The sequence below is a fragment of the Ochotona princeps genome, chromosome 10 (assembly GCF_030435755.1).
Source record: "Ochotona princeps isolate mOchPri1 chromosome 10, mOchPri1.hap1, whole genome shotgun sequence".
Taxonomy (NCBI): domain Eukaryota; kingdom Metazoa; phylum Chordata; class Mammalia; order Lagomorpha; family Ochotonidae; genus Ochotona; species Ochotona princeps.
In genome coordinates, this window is record NC_080841.1 from 30,276,169 (window position 1) to 30,300,097 (window position 23,929).

A 23,929-nucleotide genomic window follows, 5' to 3' on the forward strand; every position below is an offset into this window, starting at 1 on the left:
GCAAAGGATTCACAATGCACAACATATTACAATAGATGCATAGTCAGCACTTGTTGCTAACCACCCATCACCAGACTTCTCTTGTAGTCCTAGCTTCCCTCACTGGTATCTTTCTGAAAAACAAATGGCCTTTGAAGTTCCAAACTCCAGGCTCAGCTTTAGCAAAACAGAAACAACACAAAACATTTTAAATGACCCACACAGTTTTTCAAAAGTTTCAACAAAGCATTCTTTAAAATTATGAAATAAAAAGTATTTAATACAGCACCTCTGTGATGTTGAAGGTGAAGAAGGAACCCCAATTGGATATGTTAAACACAACTGTTTCTCCAAGTTTCCATTGGATATGTCTCTTACCATGTTTAGCGTTACAAGCTATTTGTGATAATACTCCAAAAATAAATGTCTTTGGGCCCGGCAGCATGGCCTAGCGGCTAAAGTCCTCGCCTTGAACACTCCGGGATCCCATATAGGCGCCGGTTCTAATCCCGGCAGCTCCACTTCCCATCCAGCTCCCTGCTTGTGGCCTGAGAAAGCAGTTGAGGACACTGCACCCGCGTGGGAGACCTGGAGGAGGTTCGAGGTTCCTGGTTCCCGGCATCGGATCGGCGCGCATCGGCCCGTTGCGGCTCACTTGGGGAGTGAATCATCGGACGGAAGATCTTCCTCTCTGTCTCTCCTCCTCTCTGTATATCTGACTTTGTAATAAAAAATAAAATCTTTAAAAAAAAATGTCTTTGTCTTTGCTAAGTCATCCAGTAATTGCAGCTCAGTTGTGTTTCCTCCCTGGGGATCTTAACTCTCAGCTCTTGATCATGCTTATTTTGAGTTCTTCCTTTTTTCATAAGAACTGATTAATTGCCATGTCCTGTTTTTCATTATAATAAGTTTGCACTTGTTAAAAAAAATTAAATGCAGCCAAATCATAAACGTTAAAAGCCCGCTCCTGCTTTCTGGCCCACACACAGTTTTCTCTGGTTAAAATTAAAAAGGGAAGACTGTATGGTGTGGTGTCATGGGTAAGGGCCCTGGTTTCCAGTCAAGGCCAACTATCAGTTTCATGGATTTGGACAATTCTTTCTATATGCCTTAGGACAAAATCATTCCCTGCTTCACATTGTTGCAGTAAGAGGAGTTATGCTCCCATACATACTGCAAGTATACCAGTCATCATTTTTTATACCTATAACCTCTTATATATATGGAATATTTGCATTGTGGAAAAATGTTTGCGTCCATGGTAACTTTAACTTTTCTATCTCAGGCTGTTATGCCACTATTTTTATTAAAAGAAATTGATACAGTACAAGGTTCATGTTTAGCACTGCATTAACATACAGGTTTATTTTCCTGCCCTTGATGTTTGTCTAATTCTATGTGTTTGTTATTGTTCTGCGACCTATTTTCTTTAATGAGTCCATATCGCACTGTTGGCATTTGAAGATTGTAACCCCACTTCATATTCTCAAACACTGGTACTTAGGGATATCTGTTTTCCTGTACAGTTTGGAAAAAGTAGAGGTGGGGCATAAAAGAACTGATATTCTGTGAAACTGTGTCATAAACTCAAATTTTGAAAATTAATAATTTACCTTATCATCCAGCCTGTTGGCGGGTGGGGAGAAAATCATCACAATATTATCTTCACAGAAAAGATGAAATGGAAGTGATAGATATGTACCAAATAAAATCTACCTTTTGCCAAAAGTTTTCAGTTATAGCATGAGTTTTGGAGAACTTATTATGCAGAGCAGCACTGATCAATAGAACTATACCATGGTTACATCTCGTGTCAACCAGCTTTTCACTTCAACAAATGCCCAAGAGATGCTGCTTAGGAAGGAAGGTTTATTCTGACTCATGCTTTTGGAGGTCCATGGTCCAAGACCGAATAGCTCATATTGGCTTGGCCAGCTGGTGAGCCTAAAGGAAGCCTGGAACAGACCTGTGTGTTAGGGAAGGGTCTCATGGCAAACCAAGAGGCAGAGCAAGAGCCCGGCTGGGCTCAGCTCTGGTCAGTACAACCAAGCTGGAGCAAGATCTGCCCTCAAGGAGCATACCTTCAGTGACCTAAGGACCTCGCTCCAGATCTACCTCCAAACACCTGATTTAGATCTCATTCCCACCCCCTTAGTGCTGTTAACCTAAGAGTTGGGGCCATAAACATTCACAAGAGCTCAGGAGGTATATCCTATTCAAACCACAGCACATACCTACACACATACATAATTTTCAATTTCCTAGTAGCTACCTTAGAACAAGTATAAGAAACACATGCTATTCATTTTGACATTGATAACATCAAAACGTTCATGGAAAACTGGAATTTTAAGGGGTTGGGGGAATCCCAGAACCTATGAAACTGTGTCACATATTGCAATGTAATTAATAAAAAATTTTTAAAAAGAAAATTGGAATTTTAAGACCTTTTTAAGCTTTGAGAGACAGATACACAGAGAGGTTTCATCTATCTACTGGTTTACTCCCTACATGTCCCCCATAACCAGAACCAGATCAGATCAAAGCCATGAGTCAGGAACTCAGCCCAGGTCTCACACATGTGTGACAGGAACCCAATTAGCTGAGCCATCACTGCAGGAAGTCAAGGTCAGGAGCAGAGCCTGGCAGCAAATCCAGGAACTCCAAAGGGAATATTGATCATCAGCTGAAGCCTACTCAGAAAGTTTGCTTTCATGTATAGGTTTTTTTTCATTTTCCCTGAACTTTCCCTGAAATAAAATATTTGAGAACCCTCAAATATTTTATTTAGTCAAATGAGTCCAAAAGGCTATCAACTGGACTTAGTACTAGCAGGAAAAAAAAGGGCACAGAGATATTCTACATTGTTTTCATCCTATGTCATTGAAATCCAAGGCATATTTCATGCTCACAGCACTTGTTGATTTCTCCACACCATGTGCAGGGACTCGGCATCCTTCTGCAGAATCCCTCTGGCTGAGTTTTCCTCTGACCCCTCCAAGAAGGAGGTGCTCTAGGGGAGATAAAGTTTTAAGTCATGACAATGACCAACAGCCCCTTCTGAGGAAAGGCAGAGTGCACATTTCTTTTCAGAAGATGAGTTGGAGCTTTTTCCTTGAGTTTCCAAGTCTTCAACACATGAAGGAAAGAGGCCCAGGTCTCCATCTGGCAGAAAGCACAAGTACCAATGCATCCAGTGAAATACATGGAAGGTTTCTCTGCCAAGAAAAGAATGAGGCTGATTGTTCTTAGTACCCAGGGAATGCTTGGCAGCTTAGCATGTGCAAAACATCTCTTTCATCTGCCCCATGGAAGAGCTGATACAGTTTCCAAGCCTGTGATCCTCCAAGGGGTCTTAGTCAGACACTGCACATGCAGGTGAGAAAGCTTTTCTCAGCTCAACTATCATGCTTCCAAAGCACCCCAAAGAGAAAGGTTTCTTCTCCACACTTGGTGCCTGTGGGAGTAGGGTGTTCACTTGCTGGGCCAGTTTCTCCACCTGATTTCCAAGATCACTGTTGTCAAGGTCACTTAGAGGTGAGGCTCTTGCCTCTACCACTTCCCCCCTGCCCAGGCTCTCAGACCCCTTTCTCCAGGTGGAATCCATCCTCTGGCCATGGTCCCTTGTCCTTCCCATCCATCCCTTCCTGATCTCCTGTCCTTGCTCTGGTTTGCATTGGCTTACAGCTCACAGAATTGCTCAGCCAGGACCCTAACTTCCGCACACACTTCCGCCAGGGTGAGCTTCAGGAATGCAGACCCCCATGGGCCACTTTGCTGGTTTCAAGGCTGTCAATGAGTCCCTGGGTTTAGCGGCACAGTAGACATCGAACTTTTTCTCAGAAACAGAAGCATGCTTTTTTTCTCCAGTGAGTCCTGTGGTACAGAACAGATTGAATTTAAACTGCTCATGGCAAAGCAGGGCCAAAGGCCACCTCCCTGCAGACCAGAGCAGCCCAAAAAATCCTGGAGCTCTTCTGGACATGGCTGGGACTCTGCCATCTGTCAGTCAAGGGGAAGCCCAAGCTCCTTGGTTTGGCATTCAAAGCCCTGCAGGATTCAAGCCCAGCCCATCTTTCTGGCCTTATTACCAGCCACTCCACTGCACATACTTGCCACACCCCCTTGGCACAAACCATAGAAGTCCAATGTGCCAGGTGTCTGAAGCTCCACTTGGTAACCTACAAGCCTTCCTCATCCAGCTGTGTCTTCCTGCTCACCTCCATCTGGTGAAATCTTCATTCTATCCTCCCACATCTAGCTCCAGTATTATCCCTTAAGAAACCTTCCCTTCTGGGTGACATAGAGCAAACCCTTCCTTTTGGGACCAGTGTTGTGGTGCAACAGGTTCAGCTGCCACCTGTGATACTGGCACCCCATATCAGAGCACCAGTTCAAGTCCAGGACATTACACTTCTGATCCAGCTCCCCGCCACTGTACCAGGGAAAGCAGCAGAAGATGGCCAAAGGACTTGGCCCCTGCAAACACATGGGAGACCCAGATGGAGTTCCAGGCTTCTGATTTAAGCCTGAACCAGTCCAGTAGAGTCAGCCAACAGATGGATGATCTCTTTCTGTCATTTGGATTTTTCAAATAAAGAAATTTCACACACACACACACACACACACACACACACACACACACACACATGCTGTCCATTGATTCACTCCCCAGATGGTTGCAATGCCCAAGGCTGGGCCAGGCTGAAGCCAGGAACCAGCAGCTTCATCCAGGTCATCCACATGGGTGTGGGGACCAAGCACTGGGCCATCTTCTGCTGCTTTTCCCAGCTGATTAACAGGGAGCCAGATCAGAAGTGGAGCAGCCAGAACACAAAGTAGTGCCCATATGGGATGCCAGCATCCTAGATGGCAGTTTAACATGATATACCATAACACCAGCCCCAATAGATAAATCTTTGAAAAAAGAACAAGCCCCTTTATTCCCCCTGGGAACTCTGTTTAGGTGACTGTATAGTCACTTGCCTGATCTGTTACCTGGATCTGTTTATCCTAGCAATGTTGTCATTCTAATCGTAGTCTGGACTTTCAGCATCCTGTACATTGTGTCCTTAGGACTGTGTCTTTTAGTCTATCAGTGATCAAGGTAGGCGAGCCACACACAGCTCCAGGGTGAGTTCCAAGGACCAATGGAGGCAGCAGGAGGCCAATAGCTGCTGGACTAGAGATCTAAGCCCTTAGATTCCACTTCTGACTCTGCTCAAGACTAATCTTGTGTCTAACTCTACCTGGCCATGGTTTGGTGGTGTTTAAATAATGTTGGTGGAGGTTCTGAAAGCTGCAGTGTATAAGAGCCATCACATGCAAGGCATTGCTGTGTTTTTCATACATGAACTCATTTGTGCTTCACAAGGACAAAGATTGAAGCACTGACTGGATTCAGTCTTTCTCACTCCCTTTGGGGCTGTAGAAGATCTTGCAGTGATGAGAAAGCCAAAACTGCAAAAAGGCTGTTGAAAGGGACTCCTCAGGTGGCTGAGCAGGCTCAGGGAAGGTCTGCTGGCTCTCAGGGCAGTAAGCTTGCTCCCCAACACTGCTTCTTCTTGACAGGCAATGGCCTGAGTCCAGCCAGAACTACACTTGTCTTTGCAAGCTATCTTCTAAAGCTTGAATAGAGCCATAGGATGTTCAGTGATCAACATAGCTAAACTCCCAAATGCCCAAAACGGACAAGGCTGGGCCTGGCCAAAGCCAGGAACCCAGATCTCAACCTGGATGTCACTTGTGGGTGGCACAGACTCAGGTTCTTGGGCCATCACCTGCTGCCTCTCAGGTGAACATTAGCAGAAAACTGTGTTAGAAACAGAGCTGGGACTGGAACACAGGTATCCTGAGAGGGGATTCCATGTCCCAAGCAGTGCCTTAGCCACTGTGCCAGGTGCCATCCCAGAGCACACATCAGTGCCATGCCATTGCACTGATGGTTAGGCATCAACCCAGGGATGCTGGCAAGAAGCAAACATCAACAACATTCAGACCACAGAAACCCTGGAGAAGGGAAGGGGCTCAGCCAGCATCCATAGCCTAGACAAGAAAGAGCCTGCAAGGTGCCGCTAAGCAGCCTAGACACTCACCCAGAGTGGTTTAAGACAGCATTAACTTCAATTGTCTTTTTAAATCTAAGAACATATAGAAAATTTTGAAAATACACATATTTAAGTCTTCAAACTTTTCACCTAAGCCTAACTGGACATCAAAATAATACTTACTGAATGTCTTACAGTGCCAGGCTCTCAATGAAGCATTTCATCTAACCTTAGGAGCTTTTCAGAACTACTGTTATCAGCACTGCACTCCACCTTTGTACTTTTTCAGAACTGGAGGGTCAGAAAGTTACCCAAAATCATTCAGGAGACTCATACACCTTTGCATAGCCAAGGCCAGTGCTTCTCCTAAGAACCCTGGATGCCACAGAAAGAGATTTAGAGAAAAAGGACAAGAAATAATGTGATTGCTTCCTGGTGCTTGGACGTATTCCGTGGGTGTGTTAATTTTACTCCAGGCTCTTGTCTTGTACAAGCAATCTAAGTGTAGAAGCAACTATGGTACACATCTGTGGTGGTAACATTTACTCAAAAGGTGAGCAAGTGAACACACAGGCATGAGCATGGGTTGCCCCACCCAGAGAAAGGCTTGTCATGTGTGGGCAGTGGGCCAGAGGATTGCCAGAGGGAGGAGGTGTGGGGGAGAGAGGGAGGGAGAGAGGGTACCTGAACAGCACCTCCAGCCATAGAAGAGAGGGGCGGAGTTCCTCTCAGTGGGCCTCTTTTGTGAGGTGCAGGTGGTGCCTCTGCAGGCCACAAGCCACCTGGGTTCCATGTGGAGTTTTATTCCCGCATTTTCCTATGTGCCCTACTTGGTTCCCAGGAAAAAGAGGTGGTTTGATTGACAAGTGGGAGGACAGAATTCCATAGATAGGTTTCCAGCTCACCCAGACCCAAACTTCTATCAAGTTAGACCAATATCAGGGCACACTGCTGTTATTTCAGAATGGGCACGGTGCATTTATATTTTGACAAAAGCAGTAACTGCTATATTGGTGGTGGGGCGGGGAGGGGGGAACACTCAGAATCATCTTTCTTCCGCTCTTCTGTTTAAGAAAGCAAACACTAAAGCATACTTAGCTTTGGCCCCCTAATGGGCAGGGGTGGTGTTTCATCTGGACACCTGCAGGTAGGGACAGTGATCAAGGAGATTCCTCCTGTACCTCCTCAACCGCCCCCTCCCCGGCCCTGCTCCATTCTGAGTCTTAAGGGCCTAGAGTATCTGAAGAGTTATTGCGGGACATGTAAATGCACAGTCCTGCCTGAAACACCAGGGATGGGGGCAGTGTCACCATGCATTCTGAATTGCAATGTCATCCCCAATCACCTACAATCCCCTTTCTCGGTCGTCTGCCCCGAATTCTGTTTCTCCCTGCACAGGGTGTTGGTGGGGCCCAGGCAGGCAGGGGCCTGAACTGAGGTCGGTGGGGGACCTGGAGGGGCCATGAGCATTGTGAAGTGGCCGGGCGTCACAGGCGGCCAGGACCCTGGGAGCGGAGGGCGTGGCGGATGTAACAGGGTCCCCGGGAGCCCTGGGATCTTCGCTGGCACAAACACTGGGGCGCCCGGAGGGAGTATGGCGGGTTTTGGCCACCTCTCCCCGAGGCCCTATCGGGACCTCTGGGAGCCCGCACCAGCCCATGGAGGGCACGCGTCTCCAGTGAGGCTGGGTGAGCCGGCACCCGAAACCGATCCAGCCCTGGAGTCCTGGGCCAGGACTGCGGGTGCCGAGAGGGAAGCGGCGGCGGCCTGGCTACACCGGAGGTCTTCGCCCTCAGCAACGCGGGCTCGTGAGCGGGCGTGCAGTGCCTCCCCGCGGGAGAGCCGCAGTCTCACCGACGTGACCCCAAGGCCGCCCGGTCGCGCCAGGAAGCACCCATCCCGCAGCCGGCGCCTAGAAGAGGCCTGGGGTGAGGCAGGGGGCAAGTCCAGGCAGGCCTGGCGGCAAGCATCCTCACCGCAACAGCCGCATCCCTGCCGGCACTGTAGCCCGGCCCAGGGAGACTCGCCACCACCGTACCCCAGCGGAACTTACACTCCCTTGAGTGTCGAAACTTTCGGGGGAGGAAAGGTGCCAAGTGGAGACCAGTGGGCAGTGCGCACGTGCGGACAAGGGGGCCTCTGGTCGACTTCCCCAGTTCCCACCGAGAAATCTTTCGCGCCTTCCCAAGAGTTCAGGACACAGGCCTGTACATGCCCCCAGAAGCGAGCGGGTAGCGATCGGGCGGAGTCGGTGGGCAGTCGGGCCTCGCAGCCCTCCGTGTCCAGCAGGGACACACAGAGCCAGCACAGCCAGGCTCTCACCAGCACGCTGCAGGAGGCGGTGATGTCCTCGCGCGACCAGAAGATTGTGGCCCTGGTGCTGACCCGACTGAAGAAGGCGCAGCGGATGCGGGAACTGCAGCAGCAGGCGGCTGTCGCCTGGGAGGAGCTGAAACAATCCGACCAGAAGGTGCAGGTGACCCTGGAGCGGGAGCGACAACTGCTACTGCAACAGAGCCAGGAGCAGTGGCAGGAGAAGGAACAGCGAAGGACCCGCGGGGGCCGCCAGCCGCACAGCCTCAGGCGCAGCAGCCCTGGGAAGAACAGGATCCCCGCGGAAAACAGATGGAAGGCGCCGCAGGACAACCAGGAGAACCAGTGCCAAGAGAAGCCCGACGGCGCGCGCTCCCAGGCCGAGCACCCCAAGCAGGGCCAGGTGCAGCGCCTGCGGGAGCAGGAGAAGCAGGTGCAGCTCCTGCGGGAGCAAGAGAAGCAGCTGGAGCGCCTGAGGGAGCAAGAAAAGCAGGTACAGCGCCTGCGGGAGCACAGCAGCCTGCAGCTGCAGCGGAGGCTGGAGGAGGCTTCTCACAACAGGCACCAGCACACTGTGGAGGACCAGAAAAAGATCCAGAACAGCAACCTGAGCTCCTTAGTCAACTACCAGGCCCGTAAGGTGCTCCTGGACTGTCAGGCTAAGGCCGAGGAGCTGCTTCGGAAGCTGTCCCTGGAGCAGAGCTGCCAGCAGTCCCAAGAGCTCCAGCAATGCCTGATGAAAGAGCGGTACCGGGTACTGAGGGAGAAGGCCCGGAAGGAGGTGGAGCAGTTCCAGCAGGTCAGGTGGCGCGCAGGAGAGGAGGAAGAGCAGAGAAAGGTGCGAAAGAGGGTGCTGGGGGAACTGAGCGACCAGAAGATCCGGCAGGCCCGGAGCCGGGCGCACAAGAGCGCCAGCGACAAGGTGCAGCACCTCCGCGAGCTGCACTCGCTTCGGGAGAAAAACCACCAGGTCCTGAAGCTAAGGGCGGAGAAGGAGGAGAAGTGCCACGTGGAGGGCATCAAGGAAGCCATCAAGAGGAAGGAGCAGAGGATGGAGCAGATGGCCCGAGGGAAAGACCCAGCCTTGCAGGACTTCCACAATGTACCTCGGGCCTGCAGGAGGGACGACTCCAGGGAACTGCCCAACAGCCACTACGATCCAGCGGCCGCAGAGGCCCAGCCACGCAGCGGGTCGCAGAGGGGTCGCTACTGAGCACAGACCCCACCAGCGTGCAGCAGCCAGAAAGACACCTAACCCTGCAAGTCGTTTTCTAATCTGATTATAACTGAACATTGATTTTTTAAAAAGTACATAAAATAGCTGCGATTTCCTCTCATGAAGCAGTTTATTGATTCGCTGACAGTATGGAGGGTTGGGGAGAGAAATCCGTGCGTTTTAAGGAAAATTCTTGGCATTGCAGATGGTGATTTGCAGAGAAAATAGACATGTGGCTCTCCAGTCACTTTGGAAGCAAGTATCCGGCACTTCTTGGAGAAACAGAAAAATCTGCAGTTGGGGAAGCAGCTCTGAGTCCTGTTTGTTTTAGTCGTCCTATCCCAGTACTTAGGAAAGGGTATAAGCCATTACCAAAAAAAAAAAGGGCGGGGAGATCAGATTTTGAAACCTTAAATCCTGTCTTCTCTCTTGGCAGGTCATGGTGTACTTTAAAAGTTTAGAAACTCTGAAGAGGCCTGCAGCAGAGCAGCTTAGGAAACATACAACAACCCCCTCTGCCCTGATTTTTCTTTCCCCTGTAACCTTCCATGGAACTGATGTTTTGTGAACCATTTTTGCAAAGCTCACTCCAAAGTTCTCTCCAGGCTGTAAACTTCTGTGCTGTCCCTTCCTGTATGGCGAGCAGGTGCTTGTAATTATTCCTCCAGTGCCAACGCTGAGCACTGTGTAGGGCCCTGCCATCTAAGATCTCACTGGCCTCCAATGCGGCAGGCAGACTTTTGTTCTATTGTTGATCAATCCTATTCAGTCTTAGGCAACAACATTCTACTAGACTCTTTCTCTTGCCCTGTATTTCTCTTATCTCTTGTAATGTCATTCTACCCACGTTGTGTCTAATTAACCTAACTGGGCTCCAAGGGCATGACTAAACATGACTCAACAGCATGACATTTCAAGAGCAAGGAACCCACAAATAGAAATTAAGTCTATGGAAAGACATATTTTCTTTAAGAAGCCCCTCCTGGGCCTGAAGCAGTAGCCTGGTGGCTAAAGTCCTTGCCTTGCATGCTCCGGGATCCCATTTAGCCGCCAATTCTAATCCTGAAGGCCCACTCCCCATCCAGCTCTCTGCTTGTGGCCTGGAAAAGCAGTCAAGGATGGCCCAAAGTCTTGGGATCCTGCACCCACGTGGGAGCCCCGGAAGAAGCTCCAGGTTCCTGGCTTCAGGTTGGCTCAGCTCTGGCCATTACAGTTGCTTGGGGAGTGAATCAGTGGACAGAAGATATTCCTCTCTGTCTCTCCTCCTCTCTGTATATCTGACTTTCCAATAAAAATAAAATAAATCTTTAAAAAAAAGCCCCTCATGTGACATTTGTTGGGGGGGTGAGGTGAGAGAGAGGAGAGAGAAAGAGAATGAATGAATAAGCCCCAACTAGAAGTTTTTTTATCAGCAATTATGAAATGATATTAAATGTAACCTGACAAGGGGTTTCATGCACAGGTCAACAGGAAGTCCACTGTCCCAGCTCTTGGAATGGAAACCAGGCCCTCTTTCCCATTCTGTTCTTTTCCCCCAACTTAGAGCCCCTTTACCTGTTATCCATACAGAATCCTACTGGCAGACTCATCCTCTTTGCTCAAAAATGTTCATGGAGGCCCTCTTCTCAAAAATGCTAAAGCTCCTGGATCTTACCCCAATTTCCAACCTTATTCTCTTTGTTGAACCAAATGGCGCATATAACCCAGGTGTTCTAGCATTCTGCTTAAGGGGGTTAGGACAGCCCTGGGTGTGACTCCAAACACAGCTGGGTGCAGTTCAGGAAGTATTCTCTCCCAACCTCAGCTTCCTCATCGGTAAAATACAAAGGCAGGAACCATGTAGAAAACAATCCCCGCTACATATTAGGCCTGGTACCCAGAGCTTAATACAAGCCCTAGGATTACACAGTGTGGCTTTTGTTATTAATAGTATTGAGCCTGTCCACGAGTATTGTCCATGTCAGTGAAGCTCTCCCTGTGTTGATGTTTTTTCACCAGTTGTTTCTTTGCATCATGACCAACTCTAGCTTTCCTGAGCTTCGTTCATGTCTGCCTCTTCTATGAAATGTGAGACCTCCATGACCACCCATCTTGACACCACTCTGCTCTGACAAAGAGCTCAGCTTGGTGAGCACTTAGCAGTTGCTACTCTGTATGGTATATTCATTTTACAGCCCAAATCTTGGCTTCCTAAGTAGACTGCATGCTACCTGAGGCCAGGAACAGGATTCAAGTCTTTATTACTCATGCCTGAGAATGGTGGTCAAAACACAGTGAACATCAAAGTCATTGGGCAGAATATTTTGACTCCACACATCTGCCTACCATGCCTACGTAGTGTTCTTTGCTCCAAGAAATACAGAATTTCACTCTTATATCCAATCCTCTGTGTATATTACTAATAGAAGAAACTATACTACATGAAGCTGACAGAAGTGGAATAGACTTAATTTGTCCCACCTTTCCCTTAATTACAGCCAAAATTCCTGAGTGTTCTACAAGGAACAAACATGGGAGAGCTCTGAAAGATAGGAATAAGGCCGACTTGGTGGTTTCATTTTTGCCGCACATATCCCAGATCTGGAACTGAACAAGCTGACAACATCAAAATAGCAGCAAGAGAAGACCAAAAATGTCCAAAAGAACCCAGCATAAACCTACTATCTCCAACCAAAGTACAAGGGAGGAACAGTCTAATGAGCCAGAAAACTTGTAGATTCTAACTGCTCTCTAGCAGCCAAACACCCAGAAAGAAGTGTGGCCCCGCCCTTCTCCAGGCCAGTAAAGACTGAATGAGGAGTTCAAACTTCTACCCTCACCAGGCTGAACCAAGGAGTCCACTCCTCCATCCTAGCAGTGTGTGTCAGAAAGGCCACAGGGAAGCCTAGACGCTCCCTCACTACTCCACAGATGCTTATTGCCCCATCCCCACTGGGTGATACCCCAGGAAGTCAAATAGACAGTAATCACATGAGCATCCAACAATCACCAAGCCACACATCCTTTCTCCTCTTCAACCCCCACAGTCCCACAGAATCAGCAGAGGCCACATGCAGAGCAAGCACAATACAATGTAGCTTTCTCCCTTCCACCCAGGCAGCAATCAATGGAGACCTATGGGAAGCAAAGGCTTCCACTCCCACCCAGCAGTAATCATACCAACAGGTCTTCCATATCCCCACCCAACACCCCCATGACCAGGTGGCAATACAGATTGAGAGAGGAATTGGATGTCTACCCCTTCTTGAAAGAAATGAGGTAGCAACTGGAGTGATGTCAAAGGAAGACAGACGAAAATGAAGAATAAATCAGATCCAACATCTTACAATAGAATGTGTTGGTTTCAACTGAAACTCACTGAACACCAAAAAAATAAGAATGCCTCAAACTGAGTAAAAAAACAATGAACAGATGCCAGAATGAAGGGAATTTTTACATTTATCTGAGATTTTAGAGCAGCCATAATAGAATGCTTCAATAAATATGAGCACACTTGAAACAAAGAATCTCAGCAAAGAAATAAAAACAATGAAGAATCAAGAAGAAATTTTGTTTACATTTTTAAAAATTTATTTGAGAGGCAGAGAATCAAGACAAAGAGACAGCTCCTGTCCAGTGGCTCATTTACCTAACATCTGCAATGGCTAGGCCTGGTCTGGGTCAAATGCAGGAACCAGGAAGCCAATCCAGGTCTCCCACGTGGGTGACAGAAGCCCAATTATTTGAGTCATCACCTGATACCCCCCCAGGGATTTGCATCAGCAAGAAGCTGGAGTCAGCAGCCAGAGACAGGCATCAAACTCAGGTTCCGCAATGTAGGACATGGACAACTGGACCACTGTCTTCACCGATAAGCGCCTGACCTTGGAAATTTTACAGCTAGAAAATACAATGACAAAACTAAAAAATATTGTAAGGTTAAAAAACATAAAAGAGCACAAAGGAAAGTATCTGTGAACTAGAAGATAATAATTATTCAACCTTAGAAAATTTATTTTTGTAAAATAGCAGACAGCCTCATGAACCTATGGGACTAAACCAAAAAGATCTAACATTCATAGTATTGAAATCCCAGAAAAGAGTAGCAAAACAGCAGGGATGGCAAATATTAAAAATAATCATATTATGATTAGGTTTTATGATAACTTTCCAAATTTTAGCAAATGAATCCCCAAAAGACCAACAGAAATTTATAACGCATATTATAATCTAAATTCTAAAACTAAAGACAGAAAAAATTCTTGATCAAGAAAATTTTTCTGAAAGCTGCAGACTGAGAGTATTTACAAAAAAATGCCTATGTTAATAGCAGGTAAGGTATTATTCAGAGTAAAGAAAAGTATAAGATGGATTAGAGCTTTCAAACTTACAATGAGTACAGCCACCAATATACATAGCAAAGCTAAACAGGTGTGTATTTAACAACAGAGCTACAAAACATGTGAAGCAAAAACTAAGAACTGGAAAGAGACAAATTCATGGATATGGGTGAAGAATACAGTAGCCCTTTCCAACAACCCATAGGGCAAGTAAGCAGGAAATTGGGGAGAACACGAAATAGCTCAACAACAACATCAGCCAATAGGATCTCATCAATATTTACAGGGGACTTGAACAATAGAACATGCATTTCCTCTCCCCACTCCAGATTTTATGGACATATATCAACACAGAGCACATCCTGAGCCATAAAACAAACTCAGTAGATTTAGAGGAATGGAAATCACACAAAACCATAGAATCTAATTATAAATCAGTAATAGAACGATACAGGAAAATCTCCAACATTTGGAGACTAAGCAAAATACTTGTAAAAATCTATGAATGAAAATGTCTTAAGAAATTTAAAATTACATTGAACAGGAGCCAATGTTGTAATGTAGCAGCTTAAACTGATGATTGAGAAGCCTGTATCCCATTGTGGAGCACTGGTTTGAGTCCCACTGTTCTGCTTCAGTGCAGCTTCCTGATAAGGTTCCATGAAGACAGCAGAAGATGGTCCAAGGACTTGAGTCCCTCCACCTGTCTGGGAGACACAGCTAAGCTCCCGGCTTTGGCCTGACTCAGATCTAGCTGTTGCCACTATTCAGGGAGTGACCCAGCAAGCAGAAGTTTCTCCATCTCCTCCCCTCCCCCAATGCTTTTCAAATAAATAAAAATATATTGATCTGAATGAAAATAAAGTATCTTAGATCCATGGGGTACAGCTAGAACAGTGTTGAGAAGGAAATTTATATTATTAAAGTGTACATTAGAAAACAAGTCTGAAATCAATAATGTAAGCTTCCATGTCAAGAATTTAGAAAATGAACAAACTCAATCTAAAACAAAAGAAGATCATGAAGATAAGATCAGCAATAAAGTAAAAGGAAAAGCAATAGATAAAATCAGAGAGATGAGGACTTGATTCTTGGAAAAGTTCAATAAAATTGTCAATAAAATTGACAAACCACTATTAAAACTTAGAAAAAGACAACACAATTATCAATATCTTGAATAAAATAGTTACATTATCACTACAGAGCATAAAGACAACAGGATAGAGAGGATATTTTAAAATATACTAACATTTAAAATCACTAAATACAAGAAGTATCCTGAATGTAAGTCTAACAAAACATATACAAGACTTGGCTACTTAAAACCATGAAATTCTGATAAAAGAAATTAAATGAGACCTAAACAAGTGAGAGACACACTGCTCAGGGATTAGAGACTCAAATAATAAGGCTGCAAATCCTACCCAAATTAACATACAGACTTATTGTATTTCCTTTCAAAAACACGGCCAGATATTTTTTTGTGGACATAGTAAGAATTTCATGGCAGTTTTTATTATGTAATACTTTCCTGAAGCCAATGCTAGACCAATTTTTATTTTTGAAAATCTGATTTTCAAATATACTCAGAATTGGGGAGGAATGGATGGCAAATCAACATCACTTTTCAAACATTAAATTGCTTTTTATGGCATAATTTAAAGACTGACTGTGGTCTTAGTTTCTTTGAAAAAAGATTTATTTAATTTTTTTGAAAGGTAGAAATACAGAGAAAGAGAGAGAGAGAGAGAGAGAGAGAGGAAGCAACAGAAAAAGAGGCCTTTTGTCTACTGGTTCACTACCCGAGGGCTGCAAACAGTTGAGACAAGGTTAGGTGGAAGCCAGGAGCCTGGAGTTCCATCTGGATCTCCCATATGGGTGGCAGTGTGAGCCATCCTACACTGCTTTCCCAGGATCATTAGCATGTCACTGGATCAGAAGAGCAGCCAGAACGGGAACTGACATGCCCTATGGGGCTCTTAGGTGGCAGCTTGAGATGTTGAGTCACAGTGCCAGTCCCTGGTCTTAGTTTCATATAAATGGAGCCACCACAGGAGTTTTAAAGAAGTTTCTTTTGACTTTGGGGGTTCTCAGTGTTTCTCCATTGAGTGTAGAACTGCATGTGGGACCAGCTTTTTCCAAGGTCCGCCTCCTCCCCGCCCCCACACACTGATTCTGCAGCAATGCCCGGCTGACAGGAATGCTGACTTGACTGAGTATTCAGACACTGTGCTTCCCGGCTTGGAATGTCATGAGCATGATCTGCAGCTGCCTTCTCTTCCTTTTTGTGCTTCTCTCAATGAAGGATCTTCCAGTAAGAACAGGCCTTCAAAAACTATTCTGGAGACATCAGACACTTGCCAAGAACCAGAGAGTTCTGGGTATTTTCCAATTCGGTGTTGAGTGACAATCAGATCCGTTTCCCTTCTAACCAGAATAATTCTATTCTAGCTAATTTGTGCTTCAAAAAGAATGTTTCATGTGGATATTGCAGATATTCTAACTAAAAAAAAAACAAGTCAGGCATACTGGCAAGTTTACATTTTTAAAGTTAAGTAGAGAACTAATTTTCACAAAAAGTTCTGAGTTTTGCTTTCCCTTTGGCATAGTTGTCACATGGTAAACACATGGCTCCTTCCCAGTAATGGAAGTAGCAAAGGAGCAGAAGACCTGGTCCCAGTTCTTGCAGAGTGAGGGAGTCCTCTGACAGCTGTCTGCATGAAAGAAGGCCTTAACAACATTCCTGGGAAATGCACATGTCTTTTCATTTCATTTTTCCTTTGTATGTGCCACCAGTGATGAACACCACCTTTTTATAATCATTTCACAAATAGCTTCATTAGGCTCAGCTCAAAGATAGGTTCATGTTTTAATCAAGGCTAATAATTGATGTCTCCACATGGCCATTCAAAACCACAGACTCATAGGCATTCCATCTGCAATCCAAGGAGATTTCTCCACCTCCAGTAGGGAACATTCCTGGAGGAAATTTGGAGTGGACCAACTTGAGTCACAAGCCCTTCCCTTAGAAGAATCCATTTAGAGTATCCTGCTGCATACCATTACGCTTGGTCTAGTCTACAGATGAGATAACATTGGAAAGGGAGTACTTAGGATCCCACAAAGAAGGAAGGATGCTGGACAATCACACAGATTTGAGGCCAGAGGACAATCACAATATGTGACATATGGGCCATCATCTCAGCTTTTCAGATTGTGCAGGACAATGGGAGAGGGAGCAGGACGATGGGGTGGGGAGCAGAGCCAAGGCTTGAATCCAGACACGTGAATATAAAATGTGGGTATCTCAAGCAGTGAACTGTTGTTCCAGACACCCATCTCTTGAATCAAATTTTAAAATCATAATACAACCAACTTCAAACTCAATGGATTCTTAGAATGTTGAAATCTTAAATAGTTTGTGAATAAAAAATTATAATAAAAATTTGAAAACATTTGGAACTGGAAAATAATGAAAATGTTATAATCCAAGGCTTATGGCATGTGGTGAAAAAGGTGAAAGAAATATAGAGACACAAATACAAATAGATGAGAAAAAAATTGGTGAGCTAAGCACCTTACTTGAGAATTTAGAAAAAGAATGGAATAAATGTTGCGAAGTAGAAAGACAGCTATACAGAAATTAATGGAATAGAAAACAAAGACACACTAGAAATGATTTTTAAAATGTTGGTTTTTTAAGATAACAAATTCATTTTATTTTTGATGGTGTTTACATAGTTAAGAGGGATGCATACTCATATGGACCACCGATTAGGCTGGGGAGAGTCAAAGAATGAGAGAAAGTGGATAAGACAACTGACTCCAATTTTCTTTTTTCTTCCTGTATCTGGAGAAAGTGGGGAGAGCAAGGGAGAGTGCCACTCCTAGCATCCCAACTGCAACAGTCCTGAGAATCGGGGATGGCCATCTGATGTCATCCTAGGGTACCTGATGTGGAACATGTTCCGAGGATATTGCTTAAGTGGTTTTGACAGTTCTGAGATGCTATTGATTTTGTTGCTCCAAGGATGAGGAAATCCTTCCAAGGTCTATTGGCTGACATAGTTCACCTTAGAGTTTCAATTCTCCCAGACACTTGTTCGGTCCAATTTGTTCTGCCCTCCATGGTACTGGACATTCTCTGCAGGCCTCAATGAACTGGTTGTAATGTCCCCCATGAGCATCTGGGTATACTGTGCACCGCACAGGCCTCAGTAACTGTGGAGACCTAGTTCTGAGACATGCAGTCCCTGGTCAGGCCACATATCCTGTGATTTTCACTGCTGTTGGAGTTCTGAGTCTAGTGATCCAGTTCATGGGGGGAGGTCCCCAAAGAAACCTTGCCAGAGGTGACCCCAACATGACTCTCATGTGTGCTAGCCAATGTGGGATCCAGATCAGTCCATCACCCACATCAGCTTACAAATACGGTGATGGCTACAGTTACTTGGTAAGTTTTGTTCCAAGTCCCATCTCATACACAAATCAATAGATGCTGTAGCCAACCCTAACCCTGCCCACCGCACATTATGCCCTCATGTACACTAGCAGGAACTGCTAGTGACCCCTAAAAACCCCAACTTGGCCAACCCCAAAGCCCTGGTTCCTGCTCATGCCGGTGTGTACAGCAGACTAATCCAGTCTGTCCCACATCTCATTTGGCTCTCGTACACATCAATGGGCATTAAAGCCTAGCTCAACCCAACTGACCACACCATCCAGCCCACACTCATGTCAGCAGCTGCCACCACCTGTCTAGCTAGATCTGACCCCAGCCATGGTTCTCATGTTCACCAGTGGGAGTTGTAGCCTAGCAGAATGATGCCCACAATTTCCCTACTAGGCGCACTCCCAGCCCCAGATCTTGCACTTTCTGGGTGGTTCTATACTCTAGCCTGACAGGATTGCTTCCAGCCCCAGCACTTGCCAGCTGATGCTGTGGCAAGGGCCAACCAGTCTGCACTTAATTCTAGCTCATGCTTGCACCAGTGGATATGATCACTTAGCCCAGCCTGGCTCTCCCCCAACCCAGGTCACAGGTAGGCGTTGTAGCCCTGCTCAGCCTATTCTGCTCCCAGTCCCAGCTTTCACACTCACCAGTGGGAGTAGTGGCCTAGCAGATTAGCCCTCACAGCTCCCTTGCTGGGCTGTCCCCTAATCCTGGGTCTTATGTGTGATGGTAGGAGCTGCAGCCCAGACTGGCAGGGGTGGTCTTCCTTACCTCAGCATCCACTAATTGATGTTGTAGACTGATTCAGCCTGGTCTACCTCCAATTTCAGCTAATGCTGGTGGGTGCTACAGCCTAGCTCAGCCTGGAGGGCCCCCAGTCCTGGCCCTAATGTAAACTGGCTGGTGTTGTGGTCCAACCCAACTTGTCTTGCACCCCATTCCGGTTCTCACATTTGTCAGTGGGTATTGTGAATTGGCCCAGCCTGACCTATCCCTAGACCTGACCCACACATATGCTGGCTGGCACTGAAAGCTAGCTTGGTCTGAGTTGCTCCCAGTCTTGGTCCTTACACTCACCTACTGGGACTATGCCCTGACAGAGGAGTTCCCTAAATCTTCTATCAGATCACCTCCCACTGGCAGATCTCTTGTGCACTGGTGGATTATTGGTCCAGTCTGACTTGGCCCACCTATTATCCTGGCAGATACAGCAGCCTTGCCTAACTGACCCACACCCATTCTAAACCCTACTGTTGGGTTACTACAGCCCAGGTACACCCCGTTCATCCCCAGATCCCAGTCTTTCATGGTTCAGTGGGTTCTGAGACCTAGCCCAGCCTGTCCTATATTAACTCTGGCTCTTTAGCCTAGTCTGACACACCCCAACCTAGTCCACACCCATGCCAAGGTATACAATAGCCATGCCCAGTCCAGTTCATTGCCCCCATTCTGACCCTCATGCTCATGAGTGAGAACTGCAGTCCAGCAGGGGCATCCCCTTAGCTCCCCAACCAGGCTTACTTCCAGCCACAGACTTTGTGCATGCCAATCTGACCCAACCTGGCATAGGCCATTCACCATTTGGCCTTTGCCATCAAATGCTACAACCTGGCCTGGCCTGGTAAGTGCCCAGTCCCAACTCTCACTGGGGTGCTGCAGCCTGCCCCAATCCCCAGATTTCATGCAAAGTGGAACATAGGTGTGACAACCTAGCCTAGCTTGGCATGGCCCACACCCCATCCTGGTTCCTGCATATGCCACTATGCTATGGCTTGGTCTGGCTCTCTCCAGTCCCCAATTCCCCCAGAACCATCCCACACACTTGCTGGCAAGTGAAGCAGCCCTGTTCAACCTGACCAACACACAGCCCTGACTCACATGATCACCAGTGGGAGCAATGGCCCATCAGGGGAATTCCCCAAGTTTCCCCCCGACCCCTACCTGCCCCACATCCACTTCTTGAATTTGCTTGTGGGTGCTAAAGCCTGGACCACCCTAGCACATTCACAACCCCAGTATCCATGAATGTTGATGAGTTCCATGGTCACACCTAGCTCAACCTGTTACCACCTCCAGCCCTCAAACAAACCAGCTGGTATGGCAGTTGCACAGGGGTGAGCCCACGATCCCCCACAGAATCTGCTCCTAGACAAGTTGCCTTGTGAGCTGGTTAGTGTCATGTCCAAGCCTAACATGGTCTATTCCATACCACAACACTCATTGGTGAGTTCTATAGTGGAACCCTGCCAGGCAGGCCCCCAGCCATGACTTTTGAGTATGCCGGTAGGTGGTGGTTGATACCAACAATCCTAGCTCAGGTCTCCCATGTGGCCGGACATATTAGTTTGGCCCTGAAAGGTCTACTGTTTTTCCTCCTCTAAACTCCCTAGCCTCAGCACCCTCATTTACCTGCAAGCACAGTAGCCAAGTTGGTGAAAGTCCCCCAGAAGTCATTCCTCACCTGTCACATTCTCCCTCAGCAGTCCTCCTCCCACATAGTTACAGTCCCCTTTCCCTGTGCAATCCACAGCCCTCCTCCTCCCACCCCCGACCCCATGACTAGATCCTCTGGTGGCCCTCTGGTGGTGTGCTGTGCCAGTCTGTAGCCCTGCCTGCCTACCCAGGGTCCACACACATTAGCGCACTGGTCCCAAGACCCTGTATGCTGGTATGCCAGCGTCTGGCCCCAACACATCTTTAAAAAGAAGAAGAAGATTAGGCATCTATGCTGGCACACTGAAATAGTTAACATAAATATGGCATTAACTAGGCCCAAGATGCCCACCAGCTATTAGCTGCTTTCTCCCGGCAGTGTTAACACTTGCCTAGGTACAATGTAACCTGGGCCATTGCCTACAGCTAAAGAAAGTTCATTCTTTAAAAATACAAAATAAAGTAACTAAGTTTCTAGCACGAATATTCAAGAAACAAAGAGATTCACAAATAATATTAAAAACAAAAAGGATATAATGAGAGATCCAACAGAGACTAAAAAGATAATAGTGTACTATAAAATAAGCTGTATGCCACAGAATGCATAACGAGGCATAAACTGAGAGGAAATGAACACATTCTTTTAAAAATAACCATCTCAAAAAAAATTACAAAGCCCAAATAGCTGATAACCATTAAGACAAGTGAATCAATTGTTTAAACTTCTCACCAGGAGAATCGCCAAGCAAGCTACACCATTTTGTGAATAGTATTCACAAAATGTCTCATCCTAATCTTCTGGAAATTCTAAGAGCAAAAAACCACAATACTCCCAATATATTTTATATGTCTTCCCACTGTACCTTTGGCACTAAAGCTCGAAAAGAAAAAAATGCAGTAAGGAGGGGGCAGATGTTTGGCGCAGTAGTTGAGATGGCTACTGTGATGCCTGCACCAGCTGTTACAGAGTCTGGGTTCAAGTACAGCCTCTGCTCTTCCTGCTTCCTGCTTGCATGGACCCTGGGAGGCAGAGCTGATGGCTCAAGTAGTTGGGCTTTTGCTACTTACAGAAGAGACCTGGATGCAGGTCCTAGTTCCTGGTGTAGCTATCCGAGAACTGAATCAGTGGTTGAGAGGTCTCTGTCTCTATCTGCTTTTCAAGTAAAAAAAAATTAACAAAAATTTTAACAGAATAAAGAAAAATAAGAAGAAAACTTGATTCATGTATGTAAAGGTAATAATCCTACATAAACATTAGCAAAATGAATCCTGTACTTTGTGATGAATGACAGTATGTTATATGTAAGCAGGGTTATTCCAGGAATACAAGAAAATATGTAATTATCATTCACTGCACTAGTTTATTAAAAGAAAAAAAGTGATATATGTATTTAAATAGATGAATAAAACATACTTGATGGAAATTAAATACCTATTTAGGACTTTTCCAAAATTAGCTAACTTATATTAGAAAGGAATTTTCTTGATCTGATAAAAGTTCCTCACCAAAAACCTAGAGAAACATTTTTTTTTCCTCATGGTTTCTTGTTTAAGGGAATGTATAGAGAAACATTATTTTAAATGATAAAATAGTGAAGGCTTTTACAATCAAAAGAAGACACTAAGTAAAAGTTACAATGTTTGGAAAGGGAAAACTATTAAACTGTCATTATTTAGAGATTCCATATATTTTATCTATAATCTTAAAAATTTATGTGTATGCATTTACAAATATATGCACATATATGTGTATGTATATTTATATATAACATATAGGTATGTTATATATAACATATATATGTGTATATATAATAGAACTATTTCTGCATAACTAGTACATACACATGTATGTGTATATGTATTATATATAGCACATGTATGTATATATAATAACACTATTTCTAATAACCAAGAATTGGAAGTGATTCAACATCCACCAGTAGTACAATGGATACATAAGCCCAGGCAGATCCACACAATGGAACTTTATATGGCAAAGGACAAGACAGTCTATCCTGTGCCCTAAGACACGGGTGGACCTTACAGCTTAGCACTCAGTAAATAATCCAGACAAAAAGGAACACACATTTGTAGGAGCCACTGATGCAAGCATGAATGCAAGCACAGCTCATGTCTGCCGTGGAAGTCAGGATCGTGTAACCATGGAGGCAGGTCAATGAACAGAAAGGGTACAGGTTACAGAGCGGCCACGTACGGAAGCGAGTACAGAGAGTCAGTCAACGTTGGGTTTAAACACTAGCCTTGCTGCTTCCCAGGCAGCTGACCTGCAGGAAAAATAACCACAGCTGTCTCATCAGCAAAGTGGGCAAAATAATATCACTCAGCTCCCTGGATTGTTGTGAGGTGATGAGATAACGTACATCTGTTGTCTGGTTCAGAAAGCTCTGGAATATGGCAGCTGTGGTGATTGTTCCTCAAGGGGCCCTCCATTCAGAATCTGGTGGCTGGGCATAAAACAAAAGGGACAAAACTCAACAGGGTTTTTACATTTCAAGAAGTTTCCTCCAAGCCTATTGTGGGGAACCCCCACCACCCCCTACCACACACACACACACACACACTCCAGATTCAGCCTGTCTTCCAACTTCAATATGCTTTTGCCGTTGAAATGCCTACCAAGGTCACACACACAAATGCCAAACAATGACTTCAGTGCAGGGAAGGTGGCATCCTCAGGAGAGGTTCATTTCACTGTTTATTTTATTGCACTTGCTACAGAACCAACAGAACATAGGCCTTTACCTTTACTTTTGTGGATAGAACTGCTTTAATCAAAGAACATTTTGATTTGGAGCTGAGATGCTATGGGCTACATTCTCACCACTCTGTGGAGGACTACTCAGGCAGCCACCCACCCCACCCTCACCCCCTACAGGCATTTATCATGAAAAGAATGCTGCACCTGCTTCCCCTGCCCTCCCCTCCCCACCTCAAATTTCCTGCTTTTTGTAAAAGCTTTTAAAAGAGATTTTGGATTGTATAGCTTTCCTACAATGCTGTTTGTGCAAAGTGTTTCTCGGACAATTATTTGTGCTTAGTGTTTGAAAAATAGCCCTGCTGAAAGGCAAGGAACATAATGTACCTATTTAATATAACCTATATTAATGGGAGCACCCCCGAGTCAAATTGAAGGAGATGGAGAGGGGAC

At 45.8% G+C, this 23,929-nt stretch overlaps 1 protein-coding gene across 1 annotated transcript; it reads left to right on the forward strand.

Moving 5' to 3' along the window:
• Positions 1-7,605: 7,605 nt before the first annotated feature.
• Positions 7,606-9,676, forward strand: CCDC185 (coiled-coil domain containing 185). Its single transcript, XM_058669741.1, has one exon. The coding sequence runs from the start codon at positions 7,621-7,623 to the stop codon at positions 9,550-9,552; it is 1,932 nt and encodes a 643-aa protein (XP_058525724.1). The 5' UTR covers positions 7,606-7,620; the 3' UTR covers positions 9,553-9,676.
• Positions 9,677-23,929: the final 14,253 nt, after the last annotated feature.